Source organism: Carlito syrichta, unplaced genomic scaffold, assembly GCF_000164805.1.
Source record: "Carlito syrichta isolate Samal-C Ts95f unplaced genomic scaffold, Tarsius_syrichta-2.0.1 Scaffold301817, whole genome shotgun sequence".
Classification (NCBI taxonomy): Eukaryota; Metazoa; Chordata; class Mammalia; order Primates; family Tarsiidae; genus Carlito; species Carlito syrichta.
Window position 1 is genome coordinate 180,312 of NW_007245913.1, and position 17,076 is coordinate 197,387.

At 35.3% G+C, this 17,076-nt stretch overlaps 1 protein-coding gene across 5 annotated transcripts in view; it reads left to right on the forward strand.

Moving 5' to 3' along the window:
* The window catches only part of EPRS (glutamyl-prolyl-tRNA synthetase), an 87,991-nt gene that overhangs the window by 50,535 nt on the left and 20,380 nt on the right, over positions 1–17,076 (forward strand). For 3 of the 5 annotated variants that reach the window (XM_008055308.1, XM_021711023.1, XM_008055310.1), the window contains 6 exons: positions 3,471–3,833; positions 12,399–12,632; positions 13,680–13,942; positions 15,249–15,300; positions 15,811–16,020; positions 16,378–16,450. In XM_008055308.1, the coding sequence (XP_008053499.1) occupies positions 3,471–3,833; positions 12,399–12,632; positions 13,680–13,942; positions 15,249–15,300; positions 15,811–16,020; positions 16,378–16,450 (1,195 nt within the window). The remainder of the gene's footprint in view (positions 1–3,470; positions 3,834–12,398; positions 12,633–13,679; positions 13,943–15,248; positions 15,301–15,810; positions 16,021–16,377; positions 16,451–17,076) is intronic. The other 2 variants (XM_021711022.1, XM_021711024.1) reach the window with 1 other exon arrangement.

Genomic DNA, 17,076 nt, shown 5'->3' on the forward strand with positions numbered 1-17,076 from the left:
CCTGGGGCAGCAGAAGAAAGGCAAACACACAGGGGAGAGGAAGGCTAGTCATCTCGTGCACTTTTTCATCCCTAAAACAAGGAGAGTAATTTGCATGTAGTAGAGATTCAGTGAATGTTGGGTGAATGAATCCTACAGAAGTAAGTAGGATGAGGTAAAGAAGTAAACACTAAGCCGGGCTCGGTGGCTCAGCCTGTAATCCCGCGCCTTTGGGAGGCTGAGGTGAGTGGATTGCCTGAGCCCGCGGGTTCGAGACCCGCCTGGGCAGCGAGACCTCATCTCTACAATAAATCAAAAAATCAGCTGGGCGTGGTAGCGCATGCCTGTAATTCCGGCTACTTGGAAGGCTGAGGCGGAAGGATCGCCGGAGCCCAGCAGGTCGAGGCTTGCGGTGGCCGGAAGCGGCCACTGCACTCCAGTCTGGGTGACAGAGTGAGACTCCAACTCAAAAAAAAAAAAAACTGAACACCTTAAGTTAGTAGCACATATTGTGTTTGACAAATGTCAAGTATATTGCTGTTTTCATCGAATACTTGAACTGCCCCATGACATTCCTGTGTATTTCCTTTGCACCCTGGAGCACCTTGATATGTAGTTTAGGATCCATGGATCTTGGCAGCTGGGTAGTCATTGAAGATTTCATAGTAGTGTCGAAGATGGTTTTGAGGGCAGATTGTATGTGAGTTTAGGGGGCTTTGTAAGCCGTCAGGAAGCTAGAGGACGAGAGCATGGAGGATAAAAAGTAGGGGATGGATTAAGGAAGTAGAATTTGTAAATCAGTAACTTCTAGTTTTGTTTTGATTGACTGGATAAATAAATGGTAAATAACCTGAGCCAGAGAAGGCAAAAACACAGAAATTTATTAGAAGATATGAGTTGGGAACTACTGACAGTGGAAATGTCATGACTTGAGCTTTTAATTGACACAAATTAAAAAATATGTGAGCTTAGCCGAAAGGAAAAAAAATTAAAAGAAGAAAAATAACAATTTAAGGTAATATCTTTATGCTATTTTTGTATAATAAGTACATATCAGCAATTCTTAAACTTTTTGTCCTCAGGAACCCATACCCTCTTAAAAATAGTTTGTTTACGTGGGTTATATTTACCAGTATTTGTCATACTAAAAATTCAGACTGAGAAGTTTTTAAGGAATTTATTAACTCATTTAAAAATAATAAACTCAATTACATGTTAACATAAATAACTTTTTTATGAAAAAATGTTTTCCAACAAAAGTTTTGGTTAGAAAAGTGGTGTGATGCCGAATCTTTGCAAATCTCTTTAATATCTAATTTAATAGCTTCTGAAAACTTGCACTGAGTGATCATGAGCACAAAAAAGACAAAGTACATCTTAGTATTGTAATGAAAATGACCTTGCAGACTCCCTTTAAAAGGGTATCAGAAACCTGTTTGAGGTCTGTGAGCCACATCTTGAGAACTGTATAAGCATGCAATGGGAAGTTTGGCTTGTCTTCCCTCATTGGTTTGAGTCCCCACTTTTGCTTCTCTGATCTTTTACATATCATGGAAAGATAATGAAGTTATGCTATAAGTTAATATGTATTCTTGAAAAGCTTCATGTACTGCAGAGTTGCATACTAAAAATAACAGGTCTGGTTTAGCAAGAAAGATGGGATTGGTAGAAACCGCTAAAAACCTATGCATCTCAAGTGGTTTCAGTCAGATGGTAGCCGAGTAGCAGTCATTGATGACTCAACTGGGTTGGACATCTAAAATGGTTCACTTACCTAGGTGCCAGTTGATGTTGGCTATTGGCTGAAAGCTTAGGTGGAATTGTTGAGTGGGATAACTACAAATGACCTCTCTAGCTCGGTATGCCAGGGTAATAAGATTTTTTATATGGCAGTTCAGGCCTTCAAAAGTAAGTGCCCAGTAAACAAGGCGGAAGTAGCATTGCCTTTTATGAGTTAGCCTTGGCAGTCTCACATAGCTTTATTTCTGTTGCCCTCTATTGGTCAAATCGACTGTAAGCTTACCCAGATTCAGGGGGAAGAGATGGAGAGACCCTCATCTCTTAGTGGGAGGAAAGTAAAAAATCTGTGGGCATGCCTTGAAACCCGCACAAATCCTAATAGAAATTCCAGTACAGTTGACTGGCATTTGTACTCAGCATTGATTGTGATCAGAGGTCCTTTGCAGCCTTAGACCTTAAGGATAATGCTTTCCCATTTGATATGTAAGTCTTTGAGGGTATTTGCCTTTAGTTAGAGGCCGCTATTAAAGTCTGATCCAGGTTATACTCCTTCGTTTGTTTTTGTTTTTGTTTTTCTTTAGTCTTTTGGGCTTCTGCATTGTTCTCCCAAAGTGCTGGGATTACAAGCATGAGCCACTGTGCCTTGCCTATATATGCTATTAGTGTTTATGAGTATATATACAGAACCTTACCAGGAAATACTATAAATTATGTGTGACTTAAGGAATTTTGGGGGGTTATTCTGAGTAATGTGTTTTTTTTTAACTGACATGCCGATTTCAAAGCCTAACCCCTATGTGAAATGCAATTCTGTTATAGCTTGAGGTGCCTCTGAGGTGACTGATTAAAGACCATTCAGAATGCTGGGTCTGGGATCAGGACAGAATTCTGGAGTCGAGATGAAAATTTGTGGAGTTTAATACACATAACTCCATGAATATGGATAAGTTATTCTGAAAAATTAAGTAGAAGATTATTAAAGAAAAAAGCCATGAGGAAGGTGTGATATGAGCTTTAAAGTTAGAAGGGTTTCAGTAAGGAAGAAAGCATTCTAGGCAGATGACAGTGCCAATTAAAATAGTATGTTTACTCACTTTCCAGAGTTGATTTTAATGAATATATCTGTAGATTTGTTGCATGTATCTATAAACATATACCTATAAATATATATTTTATGGAACTGTTTCACAATTATGAGTTATAATTGTATCACAGTATTTCATAGAGTTCTTGCCTTATAAAAAATTTAGATATATTTTATCTTTGAAAAAATTTAATAGTGGTACCTAATGCTTGTTGATACAAACTTTTCTCAGCCTCTGTGATTAAGGGCTTTATATACATTGATTACCTTTTATTTATTTTCCCATCAACCTGATGGGTTAAATATAGCTATTCCTCTTTTACATAACTAATTAAAATGCACAGCTAGTATTTGGTGGAGTAGTGATTTATTCTCAGACCTGATAGATGTGTTACGATTTCTTTAGTTCTCTAATAACAAAGATTTAGAGTATTTTCAAGATTTTCCTGTGATAAAAGTGCTCCAGTGAATATCCATGTACCTTTGTTTACTTCTGTCATTTTTTGTTAGGATACATTTTTAGAAAAGAGATTATTTAAGTTTTTTAAGGGATTGAAGTTTACAAGTTTTGTTTTTAATTGGAAACATTAAAAAAGCAGTTTGAAATAATTTTATGGGAAGACATTTAATATGAATTAATTATTTTACTTTTGATTTTCTCTCTCAGAAGACATCTGCTTCTTTTAAAGAAAGACCAGCACCTACTCTGAATAACCCTTGTGCTATATCTGGGGATTCCTTGGCCCTTTACAATAGAGTGGCTGTTCAAGGGGATGTGGTTCGTGAATTAAAAGCCAAGAAAGCAGCAAAGGAAGATATAGATGCAGCCGTAAAACAGCTTTTGTCTTTGAAAGCTGAATATAAAGAGAGAACTAGCCAGGAATATAAACCTGGAAATCCTCCTGCTGGAATAGCACAGAATATCTCTTTTAAATCATCAGCAAGTATTCTGGAAAGTAAATCTTTGTATGATGAAGTTGCTGCACAGGGGGAGGTGGTTCGTAAGCTAAAAGCTGAAAAAACCTCTAAGGTCAGTATCCTGGAGTGAGTCAAGATCATATTTTAAGTGTACTTGTGAATTCAAACTGCTTTGGGAAGTCTCATCTTCTTATAAACTGTTGTTTATAGGCTGCTGAGATATTTTGATTTTAGAATCAACATTTGCTGATACCTGCTATGTGATAAACTGATGAAAATACAAATAAGCATCTCACAGTCTAGTGGTGGTGTGGTTTGCTGGGAAAGAAACATACAGAGACACTTTAATCTTAGTGATGTGACTGTAATCCTGTGTGATATGTATAATTGCTATGTGAAATATTAGTGGTTTAAAGGGAAGAAGGAAGCAGTTCATAAAAGGTATTTAAAGTAGTCATGAAGTAGAAGAAGCAGAGATCATTGGAATTGAACAAAGATCATTAGGAAGGCACTCTGAGCATAGAACTATGGTTCTCAAGCTTCATTATGTATCAGAATTATTGGAGGACTTGCTAAAACACAGATTGCTAGGTCCCACTCCTTAACTTTCTACTTCAAAATGTCCAGAGCATGGGGAGAATATGCATTTCTAAAAAGCCATTCAGGTGAAGCTACTGCCGCTGGCCCAGGGATCATGTTTTGGAACCACTGGTGTAGAAGATAGCACCAGCAATGGTAGAGAGGTAGGAAAGTACAAGTTGTGTTCAAGGAATAACACGTGGATTGTCAAGAGGTTTCTGACCAGTTATCTCAGATTCTTCGTAGGGTAGCCTTCAAATGATAGCAATGTTTGACTGGACATAAATTATATACTTGTTTCAGTATGTCCTTCGGCAAAACATTTAGTCAAGTAAGTATATCACCTAGTGTGGAAGAGGAGTACTTGGTGCAAGTCAGAGACAAAGGTAGTATCATCTATGAAAGACTATGAAAAATCTTGTTTAATAATGAAGGTAGATAGTTCTCAAACAGCAGCCTAGTTCTAAGACATGACCTAATAAATAGTGCAGTAACTAGATATAATTCAGTTTCTGATGAACTGCCAAAAATTGTAGAATTCAGACTGTGGCATGTACACAGAGAGGTGTGGTGCACCACTGGGCCTGACTGGCTATAGGGGATCGTTCTAAAATGTTATCAGAGAATCTGTTGTCCTGTCAGTGTCCTAGGCTCAGGCTGGAGAATCAGTACTTTGAAGCTGCAAGTGTTTCACCTCATTAACAAGTTGCTGGCATCTGACTGGAAATCCTACCAGATGCCATGAACATTTGATCTCAGGTTTTGAGGTTTTGCCCCAAGAGTTAATATTTTTCTCCTTCTCCATTGTGAACTGTGAGAGATCTTTTCTTCTCTCTTTTTTTTTTTTTTTGAGTTAGAGTCTCACTCCGTCGCCCAGGCTGGAGTGCAGTGGCATACTCACAGCCACCCCAGTGTCAACCTGCTGGCCTCCAGTGATCCTTCCGCCTCAGCCTTCCAAGTAGCCGGAACTACAGGCGCGTGCTACCATGCCCAGCTAATTTTTTGGTTTATTGTAGAGACGAGGTCTCACCAAGTTTCCTAGGCTGGTCTCGAACCCACGGGCTCAAGCAGTCTTCTCGTCTCAGCCTCCCAAAGTGCTAGGATTACAGGCTTGAGCCACCGTGCCCAGCCTCTTCTCTTTTATCTTTAGTGAGTCTGTTGAAATCCTACAGAGCCATGATCATCTAAAACAACTTTGCTTCAAGAAATAAAGGCTGTTAGATACAAGGGTGACCCAAAAATGCCCAGAATTTATTTATTAAAAAATTGTGTATTCTTACATATTTAAATTTCAATCACCTTCAAAGTACTTTTCTTTTGATGCAATATACCTATTGAGATGCTTTTTCCACTGCTCAAAACAGCTTTTGAATTCATCAGTTCTGATACCTTTTAGTACTTCTCCTGTTGTTTCACCTCTTACACCTTGGCAAAAGGTTTCCATTTGAGATCTGGTGAATAGGGAGGGTTGGACATGAGGGTTATGACATTTTTGGTCGGGTAGGGCATGGGGGTTATGCCATTTTTGGTCAGAAACTGCTGAACACTCAGCATGGTGTGAGCAGGTGCATTGTATTGGTGGAAGAACCACTCACCTGTTTGCCACAACTTGGGACGTTTCTTCCACAAATTGTGACGCAACCTTCTCAAAACATAAAAACTTTGGTTTACCATTTGATCCAGAGGAACAAATTTTGAGTGTACTATAAGGGTCCAACCCTCTGAAAGATAATTTTGGTTTTGGGGCTTAGGATATAAATTCTTGATATTTCCTACCCTGTGGTGAAGTTGGAAGCATTTTGCACTCTATATGTGTTAGACACTAACCGTGGAACCCTTTATAGGTATAATTTGAGGGGAGGGACTTTGGTCTTCAAATTTCTTCATCCTGAGTAGAATACATTGAGGTTATGTGCTGATTATTGGTCTCCTAATTATGTGATGAGTAGTAACAACAACAGCCATAATGCTTGGAGTGATAGACAGCTACATCTGTCATCCTGTTAGGCTAATGGATTACATTATGGTTTCATGAAATAACACTGTTGAAGTTATGAAAAGTCAACCTGTGGGTAAAAAAAAAAATTAAATTTCTTTGGTAATTTGGCAAGTGCTTTTACTAGATATTTTGATACTGATAAATGTGATACTAAATTAAATCTGACTTCAGTTTAGTTTAACATACATTTATCAAATGCCTGCTGTGTGCCATATCTATGTTTAAGATACAGTAAATCCTCACTTAATGTTGTCAATAGATTCTCAAACTGCAACCTTAAGTGAAATGACTAAAACAATAGGCTATTTGATACACACAAGAATTAAGTTACTATGGCATATTTTTGGTCCCCAAAACGTCACCAAGTTTTCAAATAAGGACCAAAACACTTCTAACATTAAACATTGAAAGGTGAGTTGTACATACATTTAAGAAAGATTAATAAAAACAGGATAATTATTTACCAAGTTATTCCATTTCAGGGTTGTGAGTTGGCCAGAGCTAGTCCCAGCAGCTCAGGAGGACACAAGGCAGAAAGCAACCCTGGACAGGATGCCAGTCCATTGCAGGGTGCACTCACACCCACATTTAGACCACATAGACATGCCAGTTCACTTAACATGCATAGCTTTGGGATATCGGAGAAAACTGGAGACCCGGAAAAAAACCACAAAGACGGTGGCCCCCACTGGAAGTAGATTTCCCCCCCTCATTAATATAATGAAAGGATGCTGAACAAAACTGTTATTCAAGGACCTGCTGGGTTTTTTTGATATTGTATTATATTTTTTCTCTGCTTATATTTTCTCTCTGAATGCTAACAATATTCAATAGTGCTTTCTTCTTTCTAGAGAAGCAGTTCAGTTACTGAAAACAGAACTAGTATTTAGCCCACATCTGGCACTGTGTACTGTACACTTTTTAATACTAACAATAGCCATGTCCAGTAATATTCAAGAGATAGTACTTTTCCTTTTTGTTTGTGTTAGTAACTGATGAGAAACCATGAATATGAAAGTGACTTTCTGAAATTTGCAAAACCTGGATTAAAATTTTGACTGATTCCCTTGTTATTTCCCATGAGAGATGGTGGCAGTGGGGCATTACATTGAAAGCAGTAGAGAGTTATGGTTTATTATTATTTATCAAGTAAATCTGTGCTTCTTTTACATTAATAATTTGCCTAATTCTCTTAGTCATTCCAATTTCTACAAAAGTACTTATTTTGCTATTGTCATGTTTAATGATAGAGAAGGTGACTGACCGGCTGAGGTTTTAAGTTGCTAGTTCAATTAGACTTTTCTTGCTTATTTGTTGTTTTGCTTTCTTTCCTATTCTGCTTTAGGATTATATGGATGTTTTTGTGAAAGAACTTTTAAGCATAAAGGCAGAGTATAAACAAAAAGAAGGGCAGGGAATAAAAACCTAGACGTTCACCTTCAATTCTTTTTTCTTTTTCGTCTTCTTTTGCTCCTGCTATCCTTTTTCTCCTGCTCAGTAGATTGCTGCATTAAAATAATGGGTAAAGCAGATACAGTGTGAGGATCACAACAGAATACACAAAGGTATAATAATATTAAGTTACTTTAAAAATTAGTCACTTTAAAATATTTTGATATTGACTTTTAAAGTTCTAAAGTTGTAGTGTCAAAAAAGAATATCTTGATTTTGAACAAATTTTACTGATTTGAAATGTGAGTACAGCATTTTGAACATGAAATTATAGTACTGTTTAAGTTGGGAGCCAGAAAATAGTAAAGGCTTTATGAAATGTGACACTTTGGACCTCTAAGGCCTGGTTCAGCAGACTCTGACCTGCATACCAAATCTTTTTTTGCACCTGTTTTTTGTAAATGAAATTTTATTGGAATACAGTCATACTCATCCAACATAAAGCAGGCATCCAAATATGTTATTTGCTTCAGTTTTTCATAAAATGAAGTTTAATAATCTTTAAAGTTGTCTGAAGAATCAAGTGAGATTATAGATAATAAAAGTTCCTGAAAACTGCAGAATACAATACACTTACTTGTCAGGTAGTCACATGGAGAAACAGAACATAAATAACTACATATTTTTTGTGGCTGTTTTCACACTACAACTGTAGAGTTAAGTAGTTGCAACAGAGACTCAAAGCCTAAAACATTTACTGTCCAGCCCTATTCAGAAAAAGTTTGCTGACCCCTGTTGTGGAGGAGAGAGTTTTAAAGACTAACTATGAGTTAATAATTTTTTAAATTCAAGTAACTAATGACAGCAAAATCCAATCATCATTAAATAAAAATAATTCACAGTTGTTTTGCCTGTTTTACTAACATTCTCTTTTTGTTAAGCCCAATCTTTGTGGAAGGGGATGCAATTACCATTTACTTCTGCAGTTGTAGCATTTTAATTCATAGTGTCTTGTATTGTATGCCTCCAATACTTTATCTGAAATGTTTAATCAATATTTGCTTTTTTATTTTTTATACTAGTGTTTTTGTTTTTAAAACCCAAATCACACCTTATCAGAAAAGGAAATATATCACTGTACCCCCTTAGTCCAGGAAGCAGGTTGTTTTAGAAAACCACTAACCTGCACTTCCACCCCAAATAGCTTTGAGATTTCTTAGGTCAAAAAATAAAGATTACAGGGTAGGAAAATAAGAAAAAACAAATCCATCCTTTTCTTGACATTTTTTGAGAGTCTTGTTTGGAATTTGTATGTAGTGGGTTCCAGCTGTATCTATATTTGGTACTTAATGCAAACTTGCTTTCGATCTGAACAAGTAAAAATCCATCCTACAGTTGATTGTGGTTCAAGACACTTCGTAGGACTTAACTTCAATTTAGGGATCCTCCAGGAAAATCAGAGGAAGCTGTATTAATTGATTTCTGGCAGAGAAAAGTAACAAGTAAGTTGTTTTGTGTGTGTGTGTGTGTGTTGGAGTCTCACTCTGTCACCCAGACTGGAGTGCAGTGGCCGCTCCCAGCCACTGCAGCCTCTACCTGCTGGGCTCCCGCGATTCTTCCGCCTCAGCCTTCCAAGTAGCTGGAACTACAGGCACGCGCTACCACGCCCAGCTAATTTTTGATTTATTGTAGAGATGAGGTCTCGCCAAGTTGCCCTGGCGGTTCTCAAACCTGCGGGCTCAAGCAATCCACTCACCTCAGCCTCCCAAAACACTGGGATTACAAGCTGAGCCACCAAACCCGGCTACAAGTAAGTTTTGATTAGCTAAATGAACCAGACAGCCCAGGTAATAAGCAGTAGAGCAGGTATTCTAATCCAGGTTTGACTCCAGGATCTGGGCTCTGCCTTGTACTTTATTGGCTCTCAGGATGAGAGTTCAGTAATTGGACTGTTTCTTACAGGATTAGGTATTTGAGCTAATTTCTAATCAGTATTTATAGTCTGTTATTTTTTTTAGAAATCTTTAAAAATATGTTAACTTTTAGTTCACTGAATCTCCTTGCAGACTTTTAAAACATGTAATGCAGTGATCACTTACTTGGAAGAATTTTCTGTTCGGATTTTTAGTCATTCTTCTCCCACGCCACTGAGTGAGAATCTTTGCCTCAGTGAATCATGATTACTGATGTGTGTAGATATGCCAGTAAGGAACAAAGGCGAGTGGCCAGTAATAAAGTTCAAAAAATAAAGCTTGAAAGCATTTTTTGAAAAAGTTTTTTTCATTTAAAATCGAACTGTTCAGGCCATTTTGAAAGGTTCTACTCTTATTTCAGATGGATAAAGTTGTGAGTTTGTTTTTAAAAGTTCCCTCCTCTCCCCATGGAGTATTGTTTCCATCTAGTGACTGATGCAGACATAACTGTTGGAGTACTTTTCATTTTAAATGTAACCAGGTGAGTTCTCCCCTTTCTCCATTTTTTCACTTCCCACTTTTCAATCCTAATTTTAGAATGACTTTTACTTCAGATTCCCAACCCAGACCTTACTGAAGTCTTGTGTAGGCTGTTTCCTTTGTCATTCATCTAAATCAGCAATTATTTAATGAAAACTTGGTGTTTGTATTGGCATATGTTACATTAGTTTAAAAGTCTTTGCCACTAAGAACTTGAAGTCTATTAGTAGGTGGTCTTTAAACTTCTGCTGTTGTATAATATTGTGCTGAATAATAATACAACATCCAGCTTCTCTTGTAAATGCCTTTTATTCCAGAAAACTAGACTTTTAAAAGAGATTATTTGTTCCTCATCCTTCAGTTCTGTATTACATATTTTAAGAGATGTATTCAAAATAAGACTCAAAGATTTCTTTTGAAAAGCAATTTTCATGGCATGTTAATAGGATTAAAATGCACATTTAGATCATTGTCCCATACTTTCTGCGGTGCTATGCAGACTATAGTGGTCAAGATTACAGCTTCACAGAATAAACCCTTGGTTCACTCATTGTGTAACTCTGTTCAAGAAACTTATATTTGTCTAAGTTTTACTTCTGTAAAATACAGATAAGAGTTGTTTTGAGAGTTCAAAAACAATCCATGTAAACATAAACACTTAGCATAGTGTCTGGTACAGAGTAAATATTCCATAAAATGATAACGATTACTTTTCATGTTCATAATTCTAATTCTCTCGAGTATCTGTAGGTACTCTTTAAATCATCATGGAAGATTACAGAGTAGTGATTAGCATAATGTTACTTTTTTGGGAAAAATAACCTGATTAGTTTGCTTGGTTATCTAGAATATTCTATTTCCTAGTGGGGGGGAGATATATCTATATATAATTTTACTCAATTTAGTGTATCTCATTCAATAATGAAGTGGTTTGCTCACTATAATTCTTTACTTTATAATGTTCCAATTGTAATCTTACCAAACAGGAGTTTTTTTTCAGTGTGAAAAATGTGCTGTCTGACTTAAAATTCTAGTGAATACCTGCTTATAGTATAAAATGGAACTTTCCAAATGTGGCTGAGGGAAGTCTCTTAACCTCTTTTTCATTTTTATTCTTTGAACTTGTAGGATTTTTTTTCTTGATTCTTGTATGTCTGATTAACTCTGCCTTTACAGAATATAAACACAAGGTAGGTTAGGAGTACAGGTCAATCTGTCCTCATCTTCTCTTTGTGCATTTTCTCCTCTTAATTTTCCTCCTCCTCTGTGGTGCCTGGTATGATTGACTCTAAGTCAGTAGTTAGAAAAACTTATCATAATAAAGTTGCTGGACAAGGAACTGTGATTTGCTGCCTCATAGATGCTAATTTTTAAAAGACATATCAGTGTTTTTCTGCATTTCTTTAACCCCATTTGGGTATTCTTCCTGTTTCTTTTGGGTTTCCATATAATGCTATCTAGAGCACTGTTATAATGTAGCAGTAAAAACTGGATAGGGTAATTTGAAGGCACTTTTTCTGTCAATTTTGATTGATACCTTGCAGTTCTCAGTGGTACTTTGGTTTGTGGTTAGATAGTACCACCATTTCATGTAAGGTGTCCTGTTTGGGTACTTTGCCTGTGTTACTGTCCTCTGCGATAGAATTGCAAATGTCTTGGTTGGGCTGAGTACATCATTCTTTTTCATTGGGACTACATTGAAGGATCAGAGATTAAAATATAGGTAAATATTTAATGGAAAACTTTAACATACTTTCTCATTTCATTATAAGTTTTTAAAAGAGTAATACAACTATTCTTTAGTTGGACCCAAACTTCTTTTGTTTGCTTTTTTTTGTTATTTCCAATGTTAATATTTAATGTCTGTTTAGGATGCTGAGGAAAATACGATTTGTATAGGCAAAGCCTTTGGTCTTTACTCTGATTTTATAATTTCTGACTTCACTATTTATGGAACTAGGGCTTGACGCCGACAATTTACTCAGATGTTTTATAATTTGTTTGTTTACTTATGTAAAACTGAAAGTTATAGTGTTGTTTGCTTATGTATTTTTATTTTTATGGTTTTTATATGAGAGAGTGTTTCCTTTAGCTTTATCTCTTACTTTAGCCTAATGACTTAACATAGATTTCTTTGTGATTAACTTATTTACATGAATACTTTGCTGTTAACTAAAGACTTTTAAATGACACTGAAATTTTCAGACATTTCAGAGAGTATTAAATATTTATCTCTTTCCATATTTTATCTCAGGCTAAAATAAATGAAGCTGTAGAATATTTACTGTCTCTGAAAGCTCAATATAAAGAAAAAACTGGGAAGGAATACATACCTGGCCAGCCCCCATTGTCTCAAAGTTCAGATTCAAGTCCAAGCAGAACCTCCGAGCCCACTGATCCAGAAACACCTGAAGCCAAAGTACTGTTTGACAAAGTAGCTACTCAAGGGGAAGTAGTTCGGAAACTTAAAGCTGAGAAGGCCTCTAAGGTTAGTGTGTATTTTGTGTGTATGCTTTTGTTTTTTTACATTTCAGGCTATTTTTTTTTCCCTGGAGCACTTTCTGCACCATCAAAACTGGCTAACTTCTACTGATGTTTCAGTTCTCAACCGTCTTATCTTGACTCAGAGAAACTTTTGCCGATCCTTTCTTTCCTCAACTAAATTTGACTGGATGTTTTCATAGGACATTGTCTTTCCAGGAGATAGTAATTAAATACTCTATTTTAATTGCTTGATAAATTGGGTGTTTTCCTCTAATCTGTAAGATGTAAGAGAACAGGAACCTAGACTCTAGCATAGTGCCTAGCTGATTGTAGGCCCTTAAAACATAATTTGTTTTTTATTAATTTCCTAAAGCTCTGTCAGTCTCAAGTAGTAGGTTTTATTTTGAGCTCTGGTATAGTTTGCTACTTCTTTTATCTTTATAGGAGTAGGATTTTTTGGTAGGGTTTCATGAGTGGAAGATAGCTGTTACAGGATTTGAAATGTAACTTACAAATATAAACTTGATTACTATCATCTTTATAATTGTGAAATGCTCAATTTTATATAACTCAGTGGCTCCTAACTTATATTCCTGTGGAATACATGTTATATACTAGTGCTTCCTAATGAAAATTTCTGCATTTATGGAAATGTTCTATAACAGGACTGTACAATGCAGTAATCAATAACTACATGTGCCTATCTAAATTTAATTTAAAGTAAAATTAAATTAAAAATTGACTTACTCATTCACCATAACCGCATTTCAAGTGCTCAGTAGCCATATGTGGCTAATTACGACTATTTGGACAGTGCAGTTATATACTGTATTACTTTCCAGTCACAATTTGGCACAACTCTCTCCCTGTTTATCATATATTTAATAATTTTGATAGTCCATTTAACATTCTTTGTTTCTATCCAATACCCCTCTGCCTTTAATTGTGTTTACATACCTGCTTTTAAAGCCTTGGACATTGTATAAGTGTGCTTAGACAGTGATTTAAATTAAATACTGTCATCTCTTTTTCTTCTTTTGTTAAACTGAAGGATCAAGTAGATACAGCTGTACAAGAACTCCTTAAGCTGAAGGCACTGTACAAGTCTCTGACAGGAGTAGACTATAAGCCTGTATCTGCCACTGGAGCTGAGGACAAAGATAAGAAGAAGAAAGAAAAAGAAAATAAATCTGAAAAGCAAAATAAGGCTCAGAAACAAAATGATGGCCAAAGGAAAGACTCTTCTAAAAACCAAGGAGGTGGGCTGTCATCAAGTGGAGCAGGAGAAGGGCAAGGACCTAAAAAACAGACCAGGTAATAAAACAGAAACTTTATTTGAAGTAAAGCAGGGTTTTGAGTGAATTCAACTCTTAATCTTTTTTTTTCTTTTGAGTTAGAGTCTCACTCTGTTGCCTTGGCTATAGTGCAGTGGCACACTCACGGCCACCCCAGCGTCTACCTGCTGGGCTCCCACAATCCTTCTACCTTAGCCTTCTAAGTAGCCAGAACTACAGGCACGCGCTACCACACCTCGCTAATTTTCTGTTTATTGTAGAGACTAGGTTTCGCCAAGTTGCCCGGGTTGGTCTCAAACTCGCAGGCTCGGGCAATCCCCCACCTCAGCCTCCCAAAGTACTGGCATTACAGACTGAGCCACTGAGCTCAACCAAATTAATATTTTTAAACAAATTTTGATTAGTTTGATTATCGCATTAAGTCAGAACACTAAAACTATAATGTCAGTAGGTGGCATTTGTTATGTTTTAATGTATTCAGTTCTTAAATAGGTAACACATTCATTTGTTTGTTTCAAGAATCTCCATAAGTAAGAAATTCCTGTGCTTGTTTCCCATCTTTCCAGTTTCCGTTACCAACATAATGAATTGATAACCACTATCACAAGCTTCTTTTGTATCTGTTGAGAGATTTTCATTTGATTATATAAGTAGATTCAACATATATAAATGTCTCCCCCGTTTAGCACAGTTGTGTTACACCTTATACACATTGTTTTGTACCTTAATCAGTTATTTTTTTCATATGAATATTTTTTGTGAGGGCTAAGTGAGAACTTCCTTTGCAATAGGATTTTAAAATGGTTAGTGTAAATATAAAACAAAGCTGGTTTAAAAACGATATATTTATACATATATACATAAACATATATATACACCTAATATGCACACATAAATATGTATGTTTATAACCATTGCTTATTACTTTTTAGGTGTTATTTTCAATGAGACCTTGGTTTTACTATAATTTACTTGACAAAAGCTTCTTTTTTAGTGGGAGGAATATGAACAGGCTCTGTCTCTATTGCAAATACACTAATTTAAAAAGAACTTTGTAAAAGAGATGTCTGCATTAAAATCATAGCTTTTAGGCTTGAGTTTTCCCTTTTTTTTGTAGACAATATCTCATTACTTTTTAAGAGATGACTAGATGACTCAGTTGTTTTTTAGGTTAAAAACATCTTAGGAATGAATATAGAAGAGATAGAATATAGAAATAACTCATGTTGAAGACAAATGAATCTATTTTGAACTTTAGAGGTTTTTATTCTGCCTAAAGGCATTTGCTGAAGAAGAGATTTATATTTTATTTTTCATCTCTGCAGGTTGGGTCTTGAGGCAAAAAAAGAAGAAAATCTTGCTGAATGGTATTCTCAAGTGAGTATGCATTCAGTTAATTATTATTTTTTAAATTTCTTAAAGGCTGCTTTATGTTTAGATTTTAAAGTGTAGGCACAAAGTTAATAATCATGTATAATGACTTTAATAATACATAGTATAGTCATTTAACATTTCACTGTTTCTAAAGCATAAACACTTAAAGTATTGAATTGAAATATAATCCTAGGAGATACTCATTTGATTTTTTTAATTTTTTATTTGTTTATAACTTTATGGTGAGGTACAGGGATTAGTCCATAGTCACAAATATAGTAAATAGCAGAAATAAGCTTGGAACTCTAGTCTTCTTAAGAGTTTAGAATCCTTTATATATTGTTTCTTAATGTAGTAATGTTTGTTTTACTTATATTATGATTATGACCTTCTGCATTAAGGGGTTGTATTAACAACAAATCCAGATTTGAAATTTAGTTATCATACTTCTGTCACTTATACTACATTTTGGTTCTATTTAGGCTTTAAAAACTATATTTTTCTTTTGAAAAGGTCATCACAAAGTCAGAAATGATTGAATACTATGATATAAGTGGCTGCTATATTCTTCGTCCTTGGGCCTATTCCATTTGGGAATCCATCAAGGAGTTTTTTGATGCTGGGATAAAAAAACTTGGTGTAGAAAACTGCTATTTCCCCATGTTTGTGTCTCAAGGTGCATTAGAGAAAGAGAAGACTCATGTTGCTGACTTTGCTCCTGAGGTAAGTTAACATCCTTTTTTATTTTTTGACATTTTCTTTCATAAACTTGAAAATGTATTTTCAGTAGTATGTAACAATCAGTTTTGAGAATTATAAAGGCATCTTTTTAAAAAGTTATAGTTCTACCTTTGTGACAAGTTATGATTGTCACATTAATTAATTAACTGACTTTTACTTTCCCCTTAATATTTAGAAGGTCATTAAGTATGTACCTTTCCTCATAGTGAACAGCAGTAATTCTTTTAACTTGCCTTAACTGATAGAGCAAAAATTGAAATAGAGAAAATTTGCCTGCTTTTGTACTGTTACTCTAAAATGCTGTTGAAAAAAATTAAGAAAATGATTTTATCGTCTTAGGTTGCTTGGGTTACAAGATCTGGCAAAACAGAGTTAGCAGAACCAATTGCCATTCGTCCTACTAGTGAAACAGGTGAGAATGGAACTTGATGTGTAGGAGGAAAGCTTATTGAAACATTAGAGACAGCTTCTAGTGTCAAGTTCCAACTTTTGTGATATTTATAATACTTTTTAACAATGTAAAGCTTAACGAATGGTGATAAAGATCGAATGTAAACTTAATTTGTCTTGCATTTTATTCTCTATACAATGTTGCAGACCTCTTTATCATTAGAATATAGGTTTTTTTAGTACTTTTTTGTGCTACAGTTTTTCGGAGCTTTTCAAGGAATTTTATTCTTGTAATAGTTTTTATTGGAATTGATGGTAAATTGTAAGCACTAATGCTTTATGCCATATTTACATTCAATTTTGTTTTTTAAAATAGTACATTTAGATTTTCATTCATGTAGGTTTTTTATAGGTTTCTATACTTTCATTTACATCATTTTGTATTATAGTATTGTTACAAGGAAGGTAGGGTGGTTACTGTTATTTTCATTTTATGGGTAGAGCAAAGTCTGAAAGATTCAGTGATTTTCCTAAAATTACATACATTAAATCGGAACACATACAGTAAATTACATACAGTAAATTTCCAAAATTAGAAATTTTGAAGCTTTGGGTTTAATAATTTCTATCAAAGTGATTATCCATCTG